At 39.3% G+C, this 25049-nt stretch overlaps 1 protein-coding gene across 1 annotated transcript in view; it reads left to right on the forward strand.

Moving 5' to 3' along the window:
* The first annotated feature begins 2486 nt into the window (after positions 1-2486).
* The window catches only part of PHIP (pleckstrin homology domain interacting protein), a 109008-nt gene continuing 86445 nt past the window's right edge, over positions 2487-25049 (forward strand). Inside the window, exons 1-7 of the mRNA XM_054279370.1 lie at positions 2487-2759; positions 2869-2927; positions 3116-3145; positions 3304-3363; positions 13290-13440; positions 13554-13652; positions 24145-24305. Of these exons, the coding sequence (XP_054135345.1) occupies positions 2714-2759; positions 2869-2927; positions 3116-3145; positions 3304-3363; positions 13290-13440; positions 13554-13652; positions 24145-24305 (606 nt within the window). The 5' untranslated portion in view covers positions 2487-2713. The remainder of the gene's footprint in view (positions 2760-2868; positions 2928-3115; positions 3146-3303; positions 3364-13289; positions 13441-13553; positions 13653-24144; positions 24306-25049) is intronic.

Raw genomic sequence — 25049 nt, forward strand, 5'->3', positions numbered from 1 at the left:
GGATTTTGAACTGCAATAGGAAAAGTTATGAGTTGCCAAAAGAACAAGGAGGGTCAATATATCTAGGAGAGGTTTTCCTGTACTTTCAGACTCCTTAACTGCTAAAATTTTTCTATTGCTTGGTTTACAGTTTCAGTGATGTCATACATCAGTATACTTTCTTTTATGTAAATATCAAGGGAAATTAAAATGTTAATCACATTATTCATGTAGCCCTTTGTTGTGAGAATCACCTATGAAAGATATTACAATACACATTTCACATTGCTAAGAAAAGATTCAAGTCACTTTATTTTTAAAATCTTTATTAGACATTAAATATGATTTCATTTCCTTTTCAATTATTTGAAGCATGGATTTAAAATGAAGCTGAAACAGAGTGGTTATTGTAACAAATCTGGGAAAGGGAGATGCATGTACATTTAAAAATATATAGTGATCATAGCTATGGATACAGTGATCAAATCTAGTACATACAGTCTTGCTTTTTTTAATTAAAAAAATTATGCTTCAAAATTAATTTACCTTAAGGGTAAAAATTCTAGATTAGGATTTTAATGATTTTTAAGGACATGTGATAATTGTATATAAAAAATGCACAGCATCTAGACATCCACTATATAAATATAGTTTTTGTAATACAACAATACAATAAGTGATGTTTTAGCCTCCCTTCTTTAACCTTTCAGGGTAAGATTTCTTCAATAAAGCAGAAGGGTGATTGCAGCGAAGCTTGCTCACCATATCAAGCACAAAGCTCAAATTCGTACACTGAGCTTGCAGGCCTTGGAAACAACGTATAAAAATGCTCAATGCAGGTTACCCTCATCTGTACAGAAATGTTGTTCAAATTTAATTTTGTTGAAAGTTAGACAGTTGAGAATTTCAGGGGGCTTTATGTACAGGAAAAAAATAGTTCTTTGTCTAGTTTCTGTACAATTTCAAATATGCTTTTGTCTTTGCTTCGCAAGTTGCATCAGTTAAAAACTGAGGCTAAAGAAATGTTTAAAAATTACAGCTTGCCCTGTTTACATCGATCCCTGCTAAATTCATTCTTATTGTCCACAAACACATTCGTTCTTGCAAGGCCCAAGCTCGACGAGAAAAAGCACAGACACGTTGCAAAACATAAAGACAACGAATCATGCTCCTTTAAATCCCTCATCAGATATGGATTTTTTCATAAAAGCTAATTATCAGCGAACACCGGCTTTCTTTTTATTTTCTTTTAACTGTAAGCAGTAAAGAAACAGTTACAGCACAAACCGGAAGGTTTTATTCAGTATCCTCAAAGTAGCAAACATGAAATAAAGAAATTATTTAACCGCTAACCGGGCTCTGTACAATGTTGCAGCCTTTCAGGAACCTTCGGTAGGTTATCGATCCGCTGGTGATTTACCTCCAGCTCAGCCATGGGGTGCAGGCATCACCATCCCTGGCCGGTGCTCGCGTTGACAACGCTGCTCCTCTTGCCCACCGCTCCTGGAAGGCAGAAATTCGTCAGTCCCGCATGTCTGCTCTGCTTGGCGGCAAGAGCAATGAATAGAATCGTTATCAGCTGTCGGGGTTTGTTTGCTTGCTTTGGTTTTTGTTTCGTTGTTTTGGTTTTGGTTTTTTTTTAAGGGAAGTTCTCAAAGCGAGCGCCCTGCGAGCCCTTTAACCCGCAGGCGGAGCCGCCTGAGCAGCCCCGCCGAACAAGGGAGAAAGGGAAAACGGCGAGTCTCTAGCTGCTGGGGGCTTGCTGGGATTTCCCCCCGCTGCAGACCCACGGCAGCAACCCGGGCGCGATGTTGCAAGAATAAGAACCAACAACGCGTGACCCTGTGGCACTTACGCGCAGATGCCAAAGCCCCTGGCAGCGCCCCGAGGTCCCTGGCTGGCTCCGAGGGAGCGGGCTGGGCACAGGGGGAGCCGCGAGCCGGGGGTGTGGAAGTGCCGGGCCTCCCCAGCGGGGCCGCGCTCCCCGGGGGCATTTTGGCTTCGCTCGCTTCCCATTCTTGCGGCGCTGGAACTCGGGAACTTCCAGCGCCGCCGCCGCCGCGAGTCACCGCGGCCCCGCCGCTGCCGCTGCAGCCCCTCCTCCTCGCTGTGCGTCGTATCCCTCCGCGCGCCGGCACCGCGCAGAGAAAGCGCCTTTCAGCCGCCCGCCCGCCGCCTTCCCGCCCACCCCGCCGACATCTTCTGCCACAGCCCGCCCGCCTTCCCGCTAATAAACGCGTAGCGCTCGCCCCTCTCTCCCCTCCAGCGCCGGACAGCGCTGGGGGCCGCCGCGGGAGCGGGGCGGTAGCCGGGGTCAGGAGAGTCCGGCTCCCCCCTTCCTGCCCTGCCCGGCCGCCCCCGCCAGGCAGCGCCGGGGGCTCGGGGGGGCGCGGGGGGAAGGGGCGGCGCGCGGGGCCGTGGGGGCTGAGGAGGGGGCGCGGAGGAGGAGGGGACTCTTTCTCCTGGCGGAGGGATCGCGTTCGCTCGCGCTGGCTGGCTGGCGACGGCGGCGGCGTTGGCGGCGGGCGGCTGCGAGTTGTTGTTTCCTCCTCCTCCTGCTGCTGCTGCTGCCCGTGGGTTGAATGGTGGAGCCGAGACTCTCCCCGGTGAACGAGCAGTGACAGCGACCGGGCGGGCGCATTTCGCTGGGACCCGACGCTGCCGCGGGAGCGCGGCCCGGGCAACCCCCCTTCTCCCCCTTTCCCCCCCTCCCCTCCCCGGTTTTCGCCTCGCCATGTCCGGGGACGGCGGCAGCCGGCACACGGCGGAGCTGCGAGCGGGTGAGTGGTGGCTGGGGGATCCGGAGAGGGGCGGCGGGCAGGGGGAAGAAAGGGAAGCCCGCGGGAGAGAGGCGAGCTCCAGCCCTGACGGCCTGTCCTCTCTCCGCAGAGCTCTACTTCCTCATCGCTCGCTTTTTGGAGGACGGACCGTGCCAGCAAGCGGCTCAGGTAGGGGATGGAGGGATGGATGGATGAAGGGATGGATGGATGGATGGATGGCGCCGCCGGGCCTGGTGGGGAGGGGGCGGCCGGGCAGGGCGGCTGATCGGGCGGCGCGCTGGCCGCCTCGTCCTCCTTCTCCCTTTTTCTCTCTTTTTGAAACCTTTTCTCACGCCCCGCTTTTGTTGTTGCTGCAGGTCCTGATCCGAGAAGTGGCGGAGAAAGAGGTAAGAGCGGCGCCGTGCACCCGGCACTCGCCCCGCCTGCGGCCTCCCTCCCCCTTCCCTCGCTCTCCCACTTCCCCCGCCCCATCCCGGGCGCTGCCGGGGGGCTCCTCGGGGGAGGGGGGAGCCGCTCATGGGGCGCCCTCTCTTCCCTCCCGCAGCTGCTGCCCAAGCGCACGGACTGGACGGGCAAGGAGCATCCCCGGAGCTACGAGAACCTGGTAAGAGGAGCAGGCGCTGGTAACAGGAGAGAGCGCTGCGGCGGGCAAAGTTGTTTTTCCCCCTCCCTCACTCTCCCTGAACAGCCCGGTGAAAAAATTGAATTTCCCGCAAAAAAAAAAAAAAAAAAAAAAGGCACCAACTTAGGAAAAAAAAAAAGCAACAAAACTTTGGAATTTTTTTTTTTAATTTTAATTTTTTTCTGACAGTCTCTGTCCCTCCTTGCACCCCCTGTCAGTGTCCCGGGGCGGGCTCGGGCCGGGGTCCGGCCGGTGCCCGCCCGAGCGGGGTCAATAATAACGCGCGCGCCGGGCCCGGCCGCGCTCGCTCCGCGACGTCACGGACGCGGTGCGGGCGGGCGCCACAGCCGCGCGCGCGGCGCGGCGCCGGGCGGGGCGGGGCCAGCGGCGGGCGCCGGGGCGCGCGCGGCCGTGCGGGGGCGCTGTGCGCCGCGCGCGCACACAATGGCCGCGCTCCGCACCCGCAGCGGCACCGAGCGCTGCCCCGGGCCGGCCCGCCCGGTGCGCCGTGTGCCTTGGAGAGTTTGTATTCCGTGTGTGGTGCGTGGGAGTAACCGCGATTGCCAGGGTCATATCAGAAATTGGATGGGGGGATTTTTGGTTTGTTCTTTTTTAAAACTTCCTAGTGTGTGCTTTTCATCTCGGGTTAGATCAGTGATGAAACCAAGTGTTCCTCTCAGCGATGTACCTCTGGCTAGCAGAGAGGGGCCTGGATTTTTTCCCCATACGTGTTGTTAACTGCAGCACTTGGCAAAACAGCAAATGAGGTGTCTGAATTGTAAGTGTTAGCAACTTGTTGCTGGTATTGTGTTCATTGCAGGTACACTATTGTATAATTTAGTCTCTGAATTTCTGAAAACGATTTAAGAGAAAGGCTGAGCCCTGTTTGTGATGCTCATCAAAGAGAGGTTTCCCTTGCTGTTTGCTTGTAGTAGTTCTGAACTCCAATACTTCTGAAACATAGATAACTTGATAACTTTTGAACTTACATGAAAGGAGACAGCACCATCTTCATTTGTAATGCCTCTGATAAGGACCGTTGCCATATACATTTTTTTAATTTTGTAACAAATGTTATCGTACGAAGCATAGGTATTTATTGTAGTTGGAGCAGATTTACTTAGAGCATTGTTTTTTTTCTGTAGCAAGAGTTGCACTGGCATAGGCATTTTCACATGTATGGTGTGGAAGAGTTGACAGCAATTAGCTTGTGGAAAACATAAGAATACATACAAGTATTTTTTAACTTTCTTGAAATCAAGTATGAAGAAACTCAACTGGGAATTTCAAAGTGCATGATATATTATAATATTCTTATTTACTTATTTATTTGTAAGGCTGTTTTACCCATTTCAAGGAGTTGCTTGGTAAAACTTACCAATAACCTTTCTCTTTTATCCTATAAATTATAAAGACTTGGAGGCACAGTCTTAGTGTAGCATGGATTTGAGTTTCTTCTATACAGTTAGAGTATAAAAGGATGTGAAAAAAGGAAAAGTGAGGAAAAAAGGACATTTTAAAGTTTGAAGTAAGAATAGTTGGTGAGAAATAAGCTCATTCAGACCCTTTCCAAGAAGCTTCTTTTCTTTGTGGAGTGCAGGTAAATACCAATTGAATAAGCATAGGTAATGACATAAGATGAACTTTCCCAAAACTTGGACTTGATGCTGGATGCTTATATTCAGAGAGGTGATGCTGACTAGGTCCTTTCTCTTTTCCTTCTGTTCATAACAAAGTTTCCTTAGACTTCCTAATAAACATTTCTAAGTGCTTTCCCACCTTTTCCCTACCTAGATTTTGGAGGAGGCGTGTGTCTGTAATTGGTTACTTTGTTATTGATGTTTCCCTCCATCTGTATTTGTTCTTGCCTCAGTTGTCAAAGCTGTGTGAACTTTGTATTACTTGACATTTTAGGCATGTGAAAGCTGGCACGGAAGTGTATTTGCACATGACAGTTACATTTTGTACAAAAGAAGAGTTTTTCACTGTGTCCTCTTTAAACAAAAATTTATTTGTCTCAAACCAAAGGATTCTTAGCTTTTGAGATAGAGAATGATTGAGCTAATGTTGTTTTTTTTTTAATTTTAATTTTTAATTTTTTCATTAGGATGCCAACTCTTCCTTCTCAAGATGGCACGTTTTGCCATCTTTTGATACCCTTTCTCAGGCATGAATGCCCCAAGCTTTCACTAAATTTGTAGAGAGGTCTGAAGGGATAAAAGGCTAAAAATATAAAATTACCAGTAAATGTAGTGTTAGATGTTTGACTTTTATTCTGGGAAGGAATGAGGGCTCTGTTTAACTGGGATGAAATTTAATCCCAAGCTTCTCTTTCGTTGTGTACAAAATCATGCTTTTTATTATACCCATATTCCTTTAATATATATGAATATATTTTCAAGAGATAGTATTTCTGGTTTTGTCCTTATTTGAAAGCATTTATTTAAGAATTTTTATTGGAGTTAACTTTTTGTTATTAGACTGGAATTCACAGCCTTAGATGTTTTATTTCTGTTACTTAATTTGTGCAAATAATGTTAAATCTGGTGCAATTTTCGTCTTGCAAATTACTTTAATTTTTCTGTTTGGTCAGTGGAAGTAAATGTTTCATTTTCTTAAATAAACTAATACCATGCTGTGCATGCTTGTAATGCTGCAGGCAAATATATGAGTTTAGAAATGCTATTATACTTATATTATGTTCTTAAATGATTTTTTTTGAATCCCAGTATTCCTATATTATATTTTTCTAGTATTATATTTTTCTAGAGTCAGTATGTGTGATGAAATAAATAACATGAATATGTCTTTGATAGTGTAGGCTCTTATTTCAGAGTGCTGATCTCATTCTGATATTGTCAGTATTAAGATTTCTATTTGTGCTATAACTGAAGACCCTGTGACACTTGAGTCCCAGTAGGCCACTTTCAATACAGATCTACCAAGGATGGTGGGGCTCTTCAGTAACAGATCTCAGGATGTTTTGTGTTCTTGCTTCTGTTGTGAAAACTTGCAAATTGTAGGATAGCTTATTTTCTCTTTTGAAATATTGAGGTTTTCTTACTATAGGGAACAGAAACTGAGAAATTTTAAGAGTTAACAGCAGAGCAAGGCAGCCCTGTGGATTGTTTAGACGTGGTGGATAAGATGTTTAGGTATTGGGTTACATTTTTAAGCTTTTTAACACCTTTGTTAGGGCTTTTATTACACGAGCAAGCTTTGGTGCATCATTTGACTCCAGGGTAATTGTTTTTTTCACGTTGCAGTTTCCCTATGGGTGTAGCTGCACTAATTGTATGCTGTGGGTGAAAGCTGTGCATTTCTGCTGCATCTTTTGTGCAGGCACGAGTGCTTATCCAAATGTGTGCTTAGCTGGATGAGGCAGCTGACCTGTCTCAAAAATGAACAGTAATTTTAAGATGGCTCAGCTCTTTTTGTGTGCTACACCATGGGTCTTACCACCACCACGAGGGAGATGATAGGAGTGAGTGTGGAGGGGTTGGAGAAGGTGTTGCAGTTGCTTCTTCTGGGACCAAAGTAGACTTCATCTGAATGAAACCAACTGTTGAGATTCACTTTGACAATTTGGAGCTACCATAGGGAATGTTGTGGGGTTTTGTTTGTTTGTTTTTGGGGTTTTTGTGTGTGTTTTGTGGTGGCTTTTTGTTTTGTTTTGTTTTTAAGGTCTTATCCAGAATATCAGTGTAATTGTCATTTTCTCTGTTGAAAATGACAGAATTGTTGCTTAGAATTTTATTCATGGTAGTGATGGTGGTTGAGGAAGGAGAAAGCTGGGACTTCAAATAGGATGGCCCAATATGTTTAATAGTCAGTATGTCTTGGTCTCAGGAACTGTTGATGATTGTTTTGCTGACATTTGTGCCTTTCTCTTCTCCAACCCACAATTATTAATGTGATTTCAAGTAAAAATTACAAAATACATTTTTCAGGCCATTTCACTGTTCTTTTTTTTTTTGGTGGTGCAAACCTCCGCGAAGTTACCAAGAGTCTCTGTGGGACTAGGACACTAAGTACATTGCTACTGTGTTTCTTTGTTCATGTAATAGTTAAGTCTTCTAGCAGAATTGTGGTTACTATTTAGAAATTGTTTCTTAATAAGTAACCAGATAGTAAGTGGTTTATTTCTCTAGGAAAGAAAGCTTGTTCTGTAAAGATATTCCAGGAAATAGGGAGCAAAATTGAGTTGAATCAGAGAGCTAGCTGCATTATCACCTAGATTTTATTAACAGTATTTTGGGGACAATCTATACAATGTTTTGGAAGGTGTTCTGAAAAGCTTGGCACCGTGGTAAGAAAACTGAAGTATTCTGATTGTTATCCTTAGCCAGATTTTTGGTCTCATTAACTGTGCTTCTGTTGGACATGTGTCAATTTAAATATCTCCTCTGAGTTCTAAAAGACAAATGCCTCTGCTCTACAGACTATTCCCATAGCTGAGAACTTGGGTGATGTTAAAACCTCTCTGTTCAGACCAGTATATTTTGATATGGGAAAACACTTGTTTGTTTTAAGTAGCACCACCACATTTGTTTGTTCCACAGATAATCAGGAGAAAAGGCCAAGCCAACTGTTTTGTGCTAGTTGTTTCAAACTGGGACTAAGAAACACTGTTGAGATGGGATGAATAGGAATATCAAGTTTCTAAAATGTAACTTTTGTTTAAAAAACCCCAAACCCAACAAAACCCACAAAACATTATGAGCAATTTAAGAAAGGCAAATAGCTACAGGTAATTTAACAGTAACAGGCACAGCTGAACATCTTAGTCCATAAGGCAAAAAATGCTGCCTCTGCTCACACCTTCTCATGTGCTAAGCTTGTGACACACTGTTTATACTAAGGCTTGAGTTCATCTGCTCTGGCCTCACACCTATTGAAAGCATTAAATAGTTGAAAAAATAATGTGTTCTTGGCATGGCTGCTTTTCTATACATGTATTTAATTAGAGAAAGAGTAATCTCAGTAAAATAATAGTCGTTCTGATTGGAAATAGTGGTTAAATATTTGTATAGTTTTAGCTCAAGCAGAATTGAAAGTATACAAGAAATAAATAGTTTTGGGGAAAATGGTTCTCCCTCTCTGTTGTTGGTTGCCCCTGCCCTGTGTCCTCCCTAAAATAAAGCAAAAAGGGAATGAGAATTCTTCAGAGAAAACTACTTGGCATTTTGTTGCAATTCCTAATTTTAAAGTGATAAGGCAGTAGCTGGTGGTACATGGTACTCTATTAGATTGATGATCTGGTAGAGTACAACAATTACTGTAATTCAATTTGGGGCTTGTTTTGGGTAATATGTTACATAGCAGGGTAGTTTGAGTGGGATAGCTGCTGGTGTTAGTAAGATTGAGCCCTCACATCTTGGAATATAGGTAGCTGACTGACGTAGTTTTTGCTGTTAAATGTCCTTGTGTGGAAATGTGTTTTTCTGAAATATATTTACAGCCAATCTGGTAGTTGAACATGTTGACTGTTAGCAGGGTGAGGGGGGAAACTAACAATTTCTGAGAGAATGTTTCAGTGTGCCGAGTATTTGGAGCACTAGAATAAGGTCATATTTTACTTGCTGTCTAAAACCCTGGTGATGAATAACTGCATTATGTATTGCAAATTTAACTAAAGGCTCTAGGTCAAATCACGATTCTTTTGTTTTATTCATTGTGATTCTAATGCTGAATTATGCTGCAGAGTCATGCAGAATGAAAATATAAGCACTTAGGTCTATTTCAAAGGTGCTAAAGATTTGTGTGTTAGTCCAGATAGGTGTGTAGCTGCATTTTGTGTATTCCCGTGCTGCTTGTTTGGAATAGGTGGAGTTGGGGTAGTTGGTAAAGGGAGAGGTTTGAGGGCAATGTTGCTTCTGATTTTCTAGAAAATAATATTTATGCTTAAGATCTGAAAATTTTGTACTTGCTAACAGAGTTTAATTTATGTTGCAGTAATGATTAAGAAGCGTTAACTTATGTGGAAAGACTGTGAGAACAAAAAGAGGGTTTATTATTTTACCTTAAAAGCGCATCTTCTATGCATTTCTTTTGGGAGCACAGACAGAATTAGACACTGAAAAAAGCCTAATAGGGCAAGGAAGAAAAACAAGTAGAATTTCAGCCGAGACTGGCAGAGAAAAAATCCTGCGCTTTTTATGCTGTTTGACATCACAGTTTTGGCATATAAATTTAAAATTCCTGTTTGTAGAGTCCAGTTTTCACTTTCATTTAGAGCTGTATGAATTTTAAATTCTTGTACATCTGTTATTTTTTTTCTTTTGCTTTCCTTTCTCTCTTGGAATCATAGATTGATATCCAACCAAATTTTATTCTGTTCTTTCATTCTATTCATTTCAAATTTCATTCTGAATCGTCTTGAGCTTTTCTGTTTCTGACAAAGCTTCTAAAGTTACCATTAAAACAAAAAATTATTTATTTTGTTTTGTTTCAATAATCTGACTTGAAAGTACTCTGGATGTGGATTTTTTGCATTGCAGGTATATTTTTGTTGATTCTAGGTTCTTTTTGCAGTTTGTCACGGCAAGAGTTGTTTCCTGGTAGGCTGCACCATGGAACAATCTGAATAATTTTAGTTTAATGTATTAAATAAACTTATCTTGTCCTGTCTTGATTTATTGCTATGAGGTTGTGGTTGTCTTTTCTGCAATTCTCATTTTTCCTTTTTCAAAAGGCAGAAATTGGGTGAATTTCTGTTACACAATTTTTTAATTAGTGACTTTCACCATAATACTCACACATACAAATTAGCACTGGAACAGACTTCCCAGAGAGATGGTTAAAGCCCCAAGCCTGTTGCTAGCTGAGACATTTGGACAGTGCCCCTAACACTGTACTTTAACTTTGGGTCTGCCCTGAAGTGGTCACGCAGTTGGAGTAGATAAAGAGTTTTATTTTTTTTAATAAAGAAATTGTCACCTGGAGAAAATGAATAGCCTGTTTTAAGTAAGTTATTCAAGTTCCATGTTTTATTTGTTTGTAGAAGAAGAAAAGGAAAACTACATCAGTCCAAATAAAGACTTTATTAAATAAGTTTTCTTATCTGATTTTACAGGGAAACAAAGCCTATTTTTTTATTTAAGTTTTTTGTGTGTACTTTAGCTTTATGAAGGAAAACAAGGGCCGAATGTTGACTGTTCATGGTTCATGAAATAGCTCTATAAACTTCCTGCAACTGACAAGTATTTAAATGGGCAGTGCCACTTCTGTTTTGGCAAAGTGTACAGCTCCCAAGTATTGTTGAATCAGTTTGTTAATGAGCTGCTGCAAATGCTGCTTAGTAGTGAACTATGATTACTTAGACAAATGCTGTGAAGAAGCATCACACAACTGCTGCATAATGTGTCATAAATAGCTCTTTTCACACAAATGGACTTAAACTAGAAGAGACTGCATCGTGGGTGTAAGGTATATATTGAGATTTTTAATACAGATGATCAAGAACAAAACAGACAGATAGCTCTTATCAAAACATTTGCTTTAAAAGCTGCAAGAGGAATTGAGCCTACCTAGTTGCTGCTAAAATAAAAAGTGAGCGCATGGCTGATGACAAATCATGAGAAATATGACTCAAGATGTCAGCTTGCTGTAGTTTTGGAATGTGTCTAAGATTATTTACTTCATTTACTTTAGATTTTGTGAATTTCTTAGGATGTGTAAAACTGTAGGATCTTGATCAGGATAAAATGACAACTGTATTGTGTATTTAGTTGTGTTATTCATGGTTAAACCAGAAAACTCTGCAATTTTTCATCTTTGAGAGATGAATTCAGATTCTGCAGATGTAAATTCTGGTTTCAGAAGGAATTAAGAAAAGAGCAGTGTTTGTTAAAATTTTTGTGCTCCTTTTGATAGGAAAGAGAAGAACAAAAGCTAAGGAAATGGATCAGGGCTGTTGATGGCAAAAATGTATACAGCTTCATAAATTCTTATGTCTATTTAAATATTTTAGAGCACTCATGCATGTATTTTGACTGTGATTACTTCTTTAAGCAGAAAAAAGCATATTGATTTGCTATTCTGATTAATTTTTCTTATCATAATAATTCTGAATTATTTTTTGCCACTGTTCTGTGTGCATGTCTGATGACATTGAATTTAGCAATTTTAAATTAACTGATCTTTACGAAGAGCTGCAATTTTATTTAAGTAAAATAAAATATTTTTTTTCTAAATAAAACTTTTTTTTTTTGCTTGTGTGATTTTTGCAAGTTATTGAACTTTTAGGCAGCCAAATTCGGACAGTTTGCAAGGCTATCTACAAATTTAATAGAATCCATAGAAGGAAAACCCCTTTTTCCAGGAAGCAGCTAAACATTTGCCTGCTGAGGGAGGTAGTAAATAAATTCTTATTTTGCCTTGCTTGCTGTGCAGATTTTGCTTTACTTATTCAACTGTTTTTATTTCAATCCACAAGTTTTTCTCTTTTACCCATCTGATTTTCTCCACCATTCCACTGCAATGAGAATGAGCAAGTGGAGGCTGAACTGCTGGCCAGTGTTAGACCAAGACAGGAGAGAGAAAACTTTCTCTCCTTCACTAGGAGATTGTGGTGGTGGTGGCAATTACTGGTATAAGCAAGGTTTTTCCAGAACCTCAGTTTCAGACATCAGCACTCTTTATTTTAACAAACTGCTGGAGTACATTAAATGATCGTGGTTGTCAGCAAGATAGGAGAACATTTGATGAAGAATGAGGTATATTCTGTTAATTTGGTGTAATATAGAAGCATCATTCTGCCTAAGTGTCAGTCAAGACCTCCTCTAGTTACAGAATAACAAAACATCACAAGCTTTTTCTTCAGTATTTTGCTGTTTCCCCCCCCTCTACTGTGAAGTAAAACTGTGAAGATGTATTTCAGGCTGTATGAAGGACAAAACTACTACATGCCAAATTCTATACAAGAATCTGAGAAATTGAGTCTATTCTCCCTCTTTATTTATTATTTTAATTTGTTTCTTTTATAGTCTAAATTGACAATAGCTTTTGGATTTTAAAAATGTCGTTTCTTAGCCAAAAGCCTTATGTTAGTAGGATTTTTACTGCTGTCACATACATTTCAAAAGCATTCCCCCCCCCCCCCCCCCCCCCCCCCTTATTATTGAAGACAGTTCTCTGATCTAGAATTATGGTAGTTCAAAAGAATAAACTGTTTTTATCTGGCAGTCATTAAAGGTGGTTTATTATCAAGTGGTGAGAAATTATGTTGCTGATAATAGGTTCTTGTTTTTGTACTGTGTAATTATGACCTGTTACAAAAACTTGCCATGTTTATAGACGCAAGAGGGAAGACATTTGCCAATTTAAAAGTTGAATTACTTAAGCCAATGTTTTTGTTTCAAAGCTTTAGATGTAAAATAAATCAAGCCAGTTGTGAAGTTTCAAGGTATTTTAACTTAGGTAAATTGAGGCAGAATGTTTTTTAATTTTCTTTTACAAAGCTATGTTATTTATTTAGTATTTGTAATTCTTGAAAGAAGTAGATGTTCCTGTCTTTACAATCTTTGTCTCATCTTTATCTTACAGTAACTTAAATTGACCAGACCACTACTTAAATGTAACATTGAATATATACTTATAATTTTTTTTACTGTGGTTATAAGGGAGCTTATTAGTGTGACCAATTGTGGCTTGAAGTCAGAAAGTAGTAAATACCAACAGTTCTCTGTACAAAATGGCATGTACTGAATAGAAGAATTAATTAGGACCAGCTGGAATGAATTATTGTACTTAAAGGTCATAATTCCTTTTTATCCTTTAATATCCTATAATTTTGTTACAAACTTGTGTAACATTCTCGGGGGGGGTGGGGGGAAAGATTAAACCAGTAAGGCATCAAAAGTTTTGCATTCTTTCTCAAATGTTCTGTTTGCTCTTTGATGTAATAGGTGAAATACTACAGACACTTGGCACCTGATCACTTGCTTCAAATATGCCATCGACTTGGGCCACTTCTAGAGCAAGAAATTCCACAAAGTGTCCCTGGAGTGCAGACATTACTGGGGGCTGGCAGACAGTCTTTGCTTCGTACAAACAAAAGTATGAAAATTGCATGAGCATTTTGAGACTTCCTGATATTTCATACCTTTCCTGTGGTTTTGCATGAAAAAGCTCACTTGCCTTCATTTTTTGGTGTGATTTTTAACGAACAGGTTGCAAACATGTTGTATGGAAGGGATCTGCTCTTGCTGCACTACATTGTGGAAGGCCTCCAGAGTCCCCTGTAAATTATGGCAGTCCACCTAGTATAGGTAAGTCAATTTTATTCTGGCACTGCCATTTCAATACCTAACTCTCAGGGTGATTGATTATTATGATGGTGAGAGATAAATAGTAGTTCTGTTTATGTTTACCCTTGTTACTGTCACATAGCTTACTTCTAGTGTTTCTATTAAGATGCTGTGTTTCTATACTTATTGTAAAATTTCTTCTGAAGCTAATTTTGTCTTTGAAGTATGAAATTGAATGAAATGTATTTAAACTATGACTACATACAAACAAAACTCTTTCTTAAAGATATAATAAGGCTGCCAGTAGATAAATAATTAGTATTACAGGGCAGCAAGGCCTACACCTATTTGTAGGAAAGTAAGTCTGGTAATGGTTACCTTGGGAAAGAATTGAGTCTTGTAGAAGTTATTCTTTTTGCTGTCTGGTCCATTCACTAATTTTGTAGCTGTCCTTTAGCTTACTCTGCTGTGCTATATCATGAAGGATGCATGTGCTGTATGTACTGTTGAAAAATTGAAAGCTGGAGGTCAGAGGTATTCTAGTTTTTATTTTTAAGCTCTCACATACTCACTGAAATGTTTGTTAGCTTTCATGTTTTAAGAACAAAGATACACACTTGTTTAGTTGCTAGAAGGATCAAGATGTGATATTTTAGAAGATTCTTTAAGGAGCACTCTTTTTTTCATGTATAGAAAAATGAGCAGAATCATTGGCGTCTTTTCATCTTTCTCTATTGATGTCCACTGAAGGGGAAATGATTAAGACCAAATTGTCTGTGTGGATTACACCAGAAAAGGACTAGGTTTTTTTAATAAAATGGTAGCTGCAGATAGATGTGCAGTGTTGGATGAGAGTGGGCAGAGAATATCTAGTTGATTGGCTCTGGATCAGGTGTAGCTGCTGCTGCAAAGACAAAGGTTTCTGTCTTGGCAAAAAAAGGAGAAGATTTGCAGATTTATTGGGAAATGAATATATAACAAAGTATGTGAAAAAATGATTTACATACTATATATAGTATAATGATATAAATATGTAGGCAGACACTATTAGGAACAGACTTTTTTAATGTGGTAACTTGCCATGGCAATTCTTTAATCTCTAAACTCCTTCTGGAGGCTTTTGGTAGCCTCTAAGTTTTTAATGAATTTAAATAGATACACATAACATGTATAAAATGTAAAAATCAAGAGAGGTTAATTTGGGCTATTTGTATTTTTTCTTCAGTTGAAGGAATTAAAAATCAAATATCAAAATATACACCATTACACTTAATCCAGAGAATTATAGTTATCTCACAACAGCTGGACCAGAACCCTGCTATAGCCAAACTCTCAGGTTCAGCACAGCCAATTTTGACTTGCTAGATGGCAGAGTGTTTAGTGTCCTAGTAGCATTTCCATTTTAAAGCACAAGTTACACGCTTTCCATATTTCTGTAGATGCTTGGACTGTAGGCTGAGAAAGTGGTTTTTGCTTGCTGTTTAGAGCTGAGCTTTAAGAACTCCTCAGCTGGTATGTGTATTGATCAGCACAATTGATCAACCCTAATGTAGCACCTGCATCATTCAATGTGGTTTTTTTAGAGCCAGTAGGTTTGTATTCACTTAGAGGATATTTTCTGTATTGTGCTCTAGGTGTGTAGGAGAAAATGCTTGTTGTTGGTTAGAAAATCCCTTCCCTTCTTGAGTGGTTGTGCAATGGCTTGATGATAATAGTCTTGGAAAATCTTGGGCTATTTTTGCGAGGTGACTGTAGGACTGAGCTTTTTAATAGCTAAGATTTCTTTAGTGGTTGCTTGGCTTTTCTTGTGAAGAAATGTTAAAACATGTTGGAGGAATCAGAATGATTGAGGACTGTTTTATGTTGTACTGTGGCTTACAGTGTATGGTAGCTGGTGTACACTTTTTAAAGGGAAAAAGATCAATGTATGAGATTCATGGTAGCTGAAGTTCAAAGACAGCTGTAGAGCTGCTGCGGTAGTGAAAGAAAATGTTAAGAAAAATAACTTTCAGACTCTTTTTAGAGAAGAACAAGTCAGACTTTCTAAATAAATGTTATTTTTATTGAGCCTTTTGCAGAGCACTGAATGTTTGCAAAATTACAGTTATTTCAAATACCACTTTTTTCATGACCAGTAATTTCCTTTTCCAAACATTCATATAAGTGCTAGTAACTGGATGTTTTCAACTGTGAAGTGTATTTGAATTTTTGGGATATTTGGTTCAGAGCTGTATGCTAAAGCATTTACTTTTGATGTATCTTATTCTGTCTACTCTGATCTCTCAATAAAATAAGGAACCTGAATAACACTTCTTTTATAAATTGAATTAGATTTTTTTTTCTGTTTCCTTAAATAACTTCCAGTTTTCCCCTGGGAAGACTACATTTTATATAAAAAAAAAAGTTAGAACTTATTATTCTTCAGGTTGTATGTATTTCAGGTAGATAACCTACTAATGTTTAAGGAACAGGAATAAAGACACTGAAATTCTTCTGTGTTGTCCAGGAAAACTTAACTTACATTTCAGAATGCACAAAGTTGTTAATTTATTTCCTAGCCTGATGAATCAATGCAGGTATGATGCTGATGGGGTATTATTTAGAATTATTTTTGTGTATATTGTGCCACCTGCCTTGTAGGTAGCTGGCTTATACCAATTAAAATAGATCTGTACAAGTACTTATTTCCCCTGGAAACTATAGAGTATGTGTAGAACATGATGGAAAGTAAAACTTGAATATGGAATAGTCTTTGTCCGGTTGGGCTCACTTGTGTATATCTTATATACTCTCACTCACTTGTATATATCTTATAAAAGTTGATGAAGTGCTGAATAAAGAGCAAAAGCAGCTAAATCATATACTAATTTGTTTTGTTAAAGGTCTCATTTTTGTGGATGAAGAAAGAGAAAAAGTGTTCTTTTTCAGTAATTTCTGGGAACTGCTGAAAAAGGAACAAAGCTAAGAATAAACCTTTGAGAGCTTTGAGCTCAGAGCTCTTGGCAAAGTGACTACTTGGGTGTGAGGATCTGAATGAGACTGGCTGTTTGTCCCAGACAAAGAAGATTTTTTTTACCCTGACCAGCAAAAAATATCTGTCTTCCAAAATCAGTATTTCACAGGTTTGCAGAGTAATCAATCTCAAGAAAAGTTCTGAGATATTTTACACTTTTTTCAGTATGTTTATTAAGTGGTACTGGTGTTTTGGCTGTAAAGAGAATGCCAGGTTCTGAAAGCAGTGTAAATGTCTTTTTTTAGAAATGCATTAAATACTTTAGGCGTGAAACCTAACTGCCCAGTACTTTGTGCAACTCTATTATCCTGTTAACCATAGGAAGAAAATAAAGGCAAAGACTGCATTTCTATTAAAAGATGTGTGTAAAAGTAACATCTTGTTATACACATTTAGTCATGTCTAGAGTGAATTATACTAAAGTAAATGACTTGTTAGTGTGCAAGAATAAATAAGCGGTAGAAGTCATGGAACTCTGGGTAAAGTACCAATGGAACTATATAGTGAAAGCAACTGAGGTATTACTGAAGTCAGGGAACTTTGGAAGATGGTGTAGCTTTCATTTATTTTTGTTTTCTGTCTCTTGAAATATCTCACCTTTTTCCACTCTGAATTAGGAAGAGCTGGCAGTTGCTTTCATCAAGCAAATGAATATTGTACGGGAAGTTTGAGGTGTATATAGAATTTTTGTGTTTTCAGAAATACTCCAGTTAGAAGTTGATATTCTTTTACTTCATGATTTGACCAGAGACAAGTTTTGGCTTGATAGCATAGCAAGCTTAATCCTTTTACTTGGTTGACAGTCATGTCTAAGTCAAGAGACTTGGAATACCATATAGAGTTTGAAAGCTGAACAGGGGAATGGTAGGAAGTTAGAACTCAGTTCAAGCAGGTTGTTTTTTGGTGGTTTTTTGGTCTTGGATGTCTTTGAAGAAGGGAGAAAAAAAGCCTTCAACAGCACCAAACAGAATGCTTGATACATTCAGCTTGGAGAGTGGAAGGAGTTGTCTAGCAGTCTCTACTACTATTTTTAACAGCTCTGAATTCTGTGGTATTCATTAGAGGCCTGTCTAGCCTCTTAAGTTAATGAAACTTGATTCAATAAGGGTAAGAGTTGTAAGTGAATTATATCCTTTGGGTATCCTTCCAGGATTCTTCTGAATCTGGTTCTATTTTTGTGTGACTGGATAGGGAATGAAGTTGGATTCTGGATTTCAGAACAGAACTTCCATTAGTTAAATACAACTCCAGAAAGGAAGAAAATGAAAGCTTGTGTAGGCATTTTAAAAATGTAACCTATATATGGTACAAAATTAAATTTGATTTATCACTGGATAGTGGATAAGGCAGATTACTGTCCCCCATCTTTAAGGCATGTTCTATATTCAAGGATAAGACCATGTAAATAAGGAGGTAGAATTGATCATTTTGGTAAAATTAGAAAGTAGAAAGAAAGCCAAGTGAAAAAAAAAGAGGGCTAATACTGCCATATCTTTCAGACCCCTAAATTTATCATCCTTTTAACAGATTTCTGTTTTTCTTTGAGCTGCCTGTTCTATTTGGGGTGTGAATGAGTTAGAGAAGTTCTCAAACTTTGAAGGCATTAATTTGGTTCCTGTTGCATGCCTTTTGAGTGGGAGAAAAATCTATACTCTTGTAAGTTCCACTGAAAACTCCCACCACTTCCATCAGCTGTGTTTGATTTTTACATTGTTCCACAGGAAACCAAACAAATAAGGTGTTTTTGTGTTTTTGACACTTTGAGATATGTGGTTTTGAGATTAAGGTTGTTGGCAGCAGTGAATTGTGACAGCAGAAGCAATATTTTAAAAACAAAGTTGCATTTTAGGTTCCTGAGTGGCCCTTATGAAAAAAGGAATTTAAACTTTTACATTTAGAGCCTTTAGGTCAAGAATGGCAGGCTTTTTTCTCTACCCTGCTTGGTTTTTTAAACTCTAGAGATTCAAGATTCTGAGCAATATTTTGCCCTTCTTCCAAAGTAGGGTTAGACTGGATGATTTTTAAAGGTCCTTTCTGACTTCAACCGTTCTGTGATTTTGCAGTAACAGAAGTTGGACTTCTTCTGGCAATAAAGGTGGTGAGGGATATGAATCAACACATGAAGCTTTTCAGGTCTGTCAGCAGTAGGAGGAACAGTAGTCCTGTTGCTGAATGGGACAGGGACCTGAAATAGAATGAGAAGGAGACTTTATAGAATGAAGGTGTGTCCTCCTCATCTCAGTCCCTGGGCAAGTGATGAAGCAAATATTTCTGGAGGTCAAGGTAGGAAAGGACAGGTACATGGTTAAGAGTTGTTGGTATTGATCTAAGAAGGAGAAATTATGCCTGACTAGCCCAATAACCTTTTAAAGGAGATGAGGGGCTTGGATATTAGGGGACAGTAGTGAATGCTATTTATCCTGAGTTCAGCAAGGCTTTCTGAACAGACTTCTATAACATTCCCAATGACAAACTGAAAAGATATGACAGAACTGCTGGGGTCAAAGGGCTGTGATCAGCAGAGTGAATTCCAGTGTCTGGCACAAGAGCCAGTCCCTAATGGTGTGCTCCAGAAGTTGATGCAAGAGCCAGCATTATTCAACATCTTCATTAATAGCTTGGATGATGGAACATAACTTGGATGATGGAAAAAGTTTGTCAAACAACTGAAATCCAGGAGTAGTGAATGATTGAGAAGGACCTTGACAGAGTGGAGAAATGGGTCAACAAGAATCTAATAAATTTTCACAAAGAGAAGAGCAGAGGTCCTGCCCCTGGGGAGGAATGATTTCATGTACCAGTGGATATACTGGGGGTTGACTGCTGGAATGCAGCTGTGGAGAAGACGACTAGGCTGTCCTGGTGCTGAATGTGTCAGACACAATGTGACCTTGCACACAAAACCCAAACATCATCCTGGGTTGCTGGAGGCAGTGCATTGCCATTAGATTGTGGGTGTTCTTTCCCCTCTACTCAGTGCAAATGAGATCACACCTGGAGTGCTGGATCCAGCTCCTCAGGAAAAGACCTACATGGACAGTCTGTTAACTGGTCTCTCAAAGGACCAGAAAGGTGATGAAGAAATTGTGGTGTCTGTTATACAAAGAGGAGCCAAGAGACCTGGACTTGTTTAGCCTTGAGTAGAGAAAGTGTGGCATGGGCAGGATGGTGGTAGTTTATCATTGGTTATAAATACTTGAATTGGAGCATGCAATGAAGATGGAGCCAGGCTCTTCTCATCAGTGCATCCTGACATGACAGATCATGAACCAAAACTGAAATAGAGGAACTTCAATTTAAACATAAGAGAACAGCTTTGGGAGGTGATAAGATCTCTGACACAGGTTGCTCAGAGAGGTTGTGAAGTCTTCATCCTTGGAGACTCAAAACTGGACTGGATGCAGCAACCTGCTCTGGCTGACCCTGCTTGAGCAGGGGGCTTGGAATACATTGGGTTCCTTCCCCCCTTTGCCAATGGTTGGGTGGTACTAGACTGTATCAGTCTTGGAGGCTGGTCATAGTATAGAAACACAAGCCCGTAAGTTACTAAAACATGAGTTACTAAAAGCTAGAAGCCACTTAATTTTGTTTGGAACCAGTTAGTAAAGAATTGTTAGCAAATTAAAATAATAAAATTTGTGAATAAGTTTCACAATGTCAACAAATTCACAGCTTTCTCAGACACTGGCTTTCACTGATTATTAAATATGAAGAATTCTAATTTTGAAACCAAAATATCATTTAGGAGTAAGTGGTTGTTTATCATACTATGTTTTGTAACAACCACTTAGTAAAATCTGTTTTTTAATCTATTTTATTTATTTATTTTAAACATAGAACCTTATGTGTAAGTAGAAGATGGGAATGTAAACCTAAGGTAGTATTAATTTCCGTGTCCATTTCACAGTGCCCTTCCAGCAAGGAGCATGCAATCTCTATTCTCTTGTTTTCTTCTTTACAACCCTTCCCTTTTAGTTGGTTGACTCATTGTAAGGTCCAGCCAGCATTCTCTAACGCATCCTGGGATAAAGTATAATCTTCCTTCACTCCCTTATGTAGTTTGTGGCTCCCACTGCAACCATTTAACTACTTATACCTTGTCATTCTTCCTGTGATTAACAGCTTTGTTCACACTGACTCATCTGTGTGAGGCCAAGCAAAGACAGAAGAGTGCTAATATGGCTAAAACAAGAGAGATTAGACTTGCTGTTGCAGAGTTTTCTAAATTCATTGTTCTCAAATGCAGTTAAAATCTAGCTAAATAGCGTACAGACTGGACAAGTGTTGAGGTAACAATTATTATAAAACCAAGGGCCTATAATTTGTACAAAGGCATTATTATGACAGTGGGTAACTTTTTTCATCCTGGCTTGGACAAAAAAAATCAAGTTTGTTGTTTGAATGCAGGAATTTTTCCCACAGGTATTTTTGATTTTTACCTGTACTCTGGAAGGGGAAAAAAGGTTAATGTGCTAGCTTAATTTGCAGGTGTTTGCAGTAAAATTGGGAATTGGTCGGAGAAATCAGGATAGATTCTTGGCAATGTTGATAAGAGTAAATATAAGGGTAGTTAAATGAAAGGGATATTAAAAAACAGTGGTGGATGTAAGAATTCCATTTTAAATAACCAGAAGATACCCCCCAGTTTGGGAAGTCCTAAAAGTTAGGTGTTTATGGATAGTGCTTAAACCTGTGGGAGATTGATTCTTCCCCTCCCCTCTGCTAATTGCATGAACTTGGTAAAAAAATTCTTCCCAGAGAATGTAAGTTCATAATACTGTGGATTTTTTTTTTTTTCATGTCAGATTGTTCTTTAATTCACTTAGTTTTATTTTTAACCAGTTTTTTACATGTTTTAAATTTTGATCAAGGCTAAAGAGTAAGACGGATTCCAGTATTGTTTCTAGTGTCACAGTATTCCCTTTGATATCCTCTGGTAGGTTGATTGTTACTGAACAAGGGCTGTTTCACCTGTTGAGTTTCCCAGGGATATGTGAACTAGTAGCAAGTTGCCCGTTGGTGATTGGCATCAGTGAGACCATTCTTAGAAACACTGGCTTGTGTTCTGCTAAAATGATCTTCTCCAGTGTTGCCAAAAACCCCCCAAAACTAAACAACTCACTCCCATAAACTCTCTCAAGCTTGAAGCTGATCTCAAGTATTTCAGAAGTTTTTTATAAATTCAGGTGTATATTAAAAATTGCAGTCTTATGTAAAGCCATTTGTTGTTTTATTCCAAAGTCTCCCTGCAGTTTTGTTTCATTGACACATCTCTACAAATTAAACTTTTAGTTAAGCTTTTTTCAGTTTTTGTGAGCTATTGTTTCATTTCAAGGCATTGGGATATCCATCAACCATATCCATCTTATATTAAAAGTAGACAAAAGGTAATTTCTGTGTGGTTTGGGATTATTGTGTAAACTCACTTTGTTGGGACCAAGACCTTTATTCTCTTTGTGCGTGTGTACTTGTTTGGTTTCTTTTTTTGTATGTGTAATTCTTTTGTTGAGGATTTTTTTCTAAACATAGGATGATTTGTCAGATACCAAAACTAGATTTATCTTGTGCCTAAACTAATCTTGGTTTCCTGCTGTTCTGCAGTAGACTGCTGGCAAGGGAAAAGTTTGTCATAAAGCAAATGCAACTGCATGTTTTTCTGGTATGAGGGAAGAGTGAAAAAACAGTAGAGCCTTAAGACAGCAATTGCTCCTTGACTAAAAGTGCTTTGCTCTACAGCTAATAATTCCACTTCTTCACAGAGCTTCTTTAACTAGGAAGAATTCTTTGAATTAGGGCCGGAGGCCAATGGACTTGACACTTGGCTATAACACAAGAAGCTTGTGTTCTTACAGAGTTGCTACAATTCCACTGTAAAAATTGGCATATCTGACATCGTTTGACCTGTGCTGGCTTATGAACCACTGTTCTGTTGGTCTGGGCCAAACCCGAGCAGTGTGAGGGGTTTATAGCTCTCTTGCAGTTGATACTAGGGAGCAAGTTGTCCATGAGCCAGCAGTGCCCTTGTGGCCAAAAAGGCCAGTGGTGTCCAGGGATGCCTTAGGAAGACCATTTCCAGCAGGTCAAGGGAAGTGATCTACTCAGCCTTGATGAGGTCAGTCTGGAGTGCTGTGTCCAGTTCTGGGATTGTCAGCACAAAGAGACATGGAGGTCTTGGAGTGGGTCCAGTGGAGGGCTATGAGGATGATTAAGGGACTGGAGTGTCTCTCTCTGAGATAAATATGACAGGCTGAGGGAGCTGGGCCTCATCCTTGAGAAGCAATAACTGAGAGGTGACCATATCAATGTCTGCTGGTATCAGAAGGAAGGGTGCCAAGAGAAAGAAGCCAGGCTCTTCTCAGTTTTTGCTGAGCAATAGGACAAGAGGGATCAGGCAGAAACTGATGCACAGAAGCTTTGGCCTGAATCTGAGGAAGAACTTCTTCCTTGTATGGGTGACTATGCACCCATACAGGTTGCTCAACAGCACAGAGAGGTTGTTGAGCCTCCCTCACTGGAGACGTGTCAGAACTGTCTAGGTGCAGTCCTGGGCCATGTACTCTGGGATGGTACTGCTTGAGCAGGGAAGTTAGACTGGATGACTGACTGTGGTCCTTTCCAAATTTCTTTAAATCATCCAACACCATTCAGTGTGTGAATGTTATATTATGTGCCTTGTCACAGTTCTGTAGATTATAAAATGTATCACCATTGCCATTCTTTGGTCTGATAGGGATATGGAGTGTGACTAATGTTTATGTATCCATGCAGAGAAATATTATACTTTGTTGCTTTATTATTGCATGAATAGCAGTTTAAAATTAATTTCAGTGAGCTTAATTTTCTTCTCTGACATTCTTGATGAAAGATTTCCATTTTGTTAAACTGAATTCTTGCTCTTGGAACTTGTTAGCTTTTAAACGTGAAAAATATCACCAAGTTCTTTGATACAAAGTTTTGTTAGTCAAACTCAGAAATTTCTGTAGGTTTTGGTAAATTCATTTGTAAATTTTTGTTTGGTGGTTTTGTGTGTGTATTTGTTTAGCTGTCGTGGGTAGCAGGATTCTTAAAAAATGAACGGTCTTACAAGTGATTGGTAAATGTTTGAGCAGACCTCAAGAAGCAGGTTGCCTTGGAGGAGATTTGAATGTGTGCTGACCTTCAGTTAATAACTATGGGGAAGCTTTTACACTTTTTATATTTGAAGTAGGTTACTCCTTCATGGAAGCTGCCTCAGTACTCCTGAATTTGGGCTTCCACTTCAAGTTCAAAGTTATATTGAATATTTGTACTATGCCTTGCAGTTCAGTACTTTTTCCCTGTCTGTATCATAGGCTACTTTTGTATTTTTCTCTAACTAGGGCAAAATGAGAATTGCTATACTAAGCTGTTCATATGCACAGGTGGTCCAGTGTTAAAATAAATTTTCCATCCTTGTCAAGTATTTTAGTTTATGAATGCAATGTAAATGTGTCTCTTCTTTTGCCTTTACCCATTTGGTAGTGGATACCCTGTTTTCAAGAAAACTAAATGGAAAATACAGACTTGAACGCCTTGTTCCAACTGCAGTCTATCAACATATGAAGATGCACAAGCGAATTTTAGGACACTTATCTTCTGTATACTGTGTAACTTTTGATCGGACTGGCAGGCGAATATTTACTGTGAGTACAAAATCTTTCTTTTTGTAGATTCTTTTCATTTTTAAGTACACATAATTTGTCACCTAGTTGTTTCCAAAACCTGAATATAGGATAGATACGATGATGATGAATGAAAAGCAGAATAAGTCCTTTACTACTGTTCCTCTCATATTTGCTTTTTAATAGCCATGCTGGTTTACACTCTAAAATAGTTTTGGCATATATATCTGAACACTAGAGATGTGATGGTGGTTGCTGATGTGTGTAGTTCATTGAGAAAAATGTTCATTTTCAATGGAAAGGATTTACTCTGTTTGGGTTCTTTCTTCTGGCTTTGTTTAGCAAAAAACATAAGCAAACAAGGAACTGCCACCACAGAATTAGATTAGGAAGTCAGAGAGAGAATAATCACATGGTGCGTTGTAACAAATGTTGGTTCACAACAAATTGTCTTTATGAAATCCTAGGAACTTTTTTCAATACTAGTGTTTTTAGTATTTTTAAATATTTGCCTTTTTTTGTGTTGTTACGTCATAAATTCTAGACAGATGTCTGAAATCAGTACTGAAATTGCAGGTTTTCAAAGGAATGGGATTTATAAAACCACATAGATGTCAGTGTAATATTTAGATTTCTTGGTGAGTAGTCAGTTTCAGTAGAGACAAAGCTTTCATAAACACACTTCATGCCAGTCCAGGATGCTTTGGCTGCAGTTATTGGATTCCTACAAACACTGGATGTAATTGATACCTGTGTGGATTCAGG

Source organism: Melozone crissalis, unplaced genomic scaffold (genome assembly GCF_028551555.1).
Source record: "Melozone crissalis strain CALT ecotype California unplaced genomic scaffold, PUWL_Pcris_2 ptg000027l_1, whole genome shotgun sequence".
In the NCBI taxonomy this organism is placed as follows: Eukaryota; Metazoa; Chordata; class Aves; order Passeriformes; family Passerellidae; genus Melozone; species Melozone crissalis.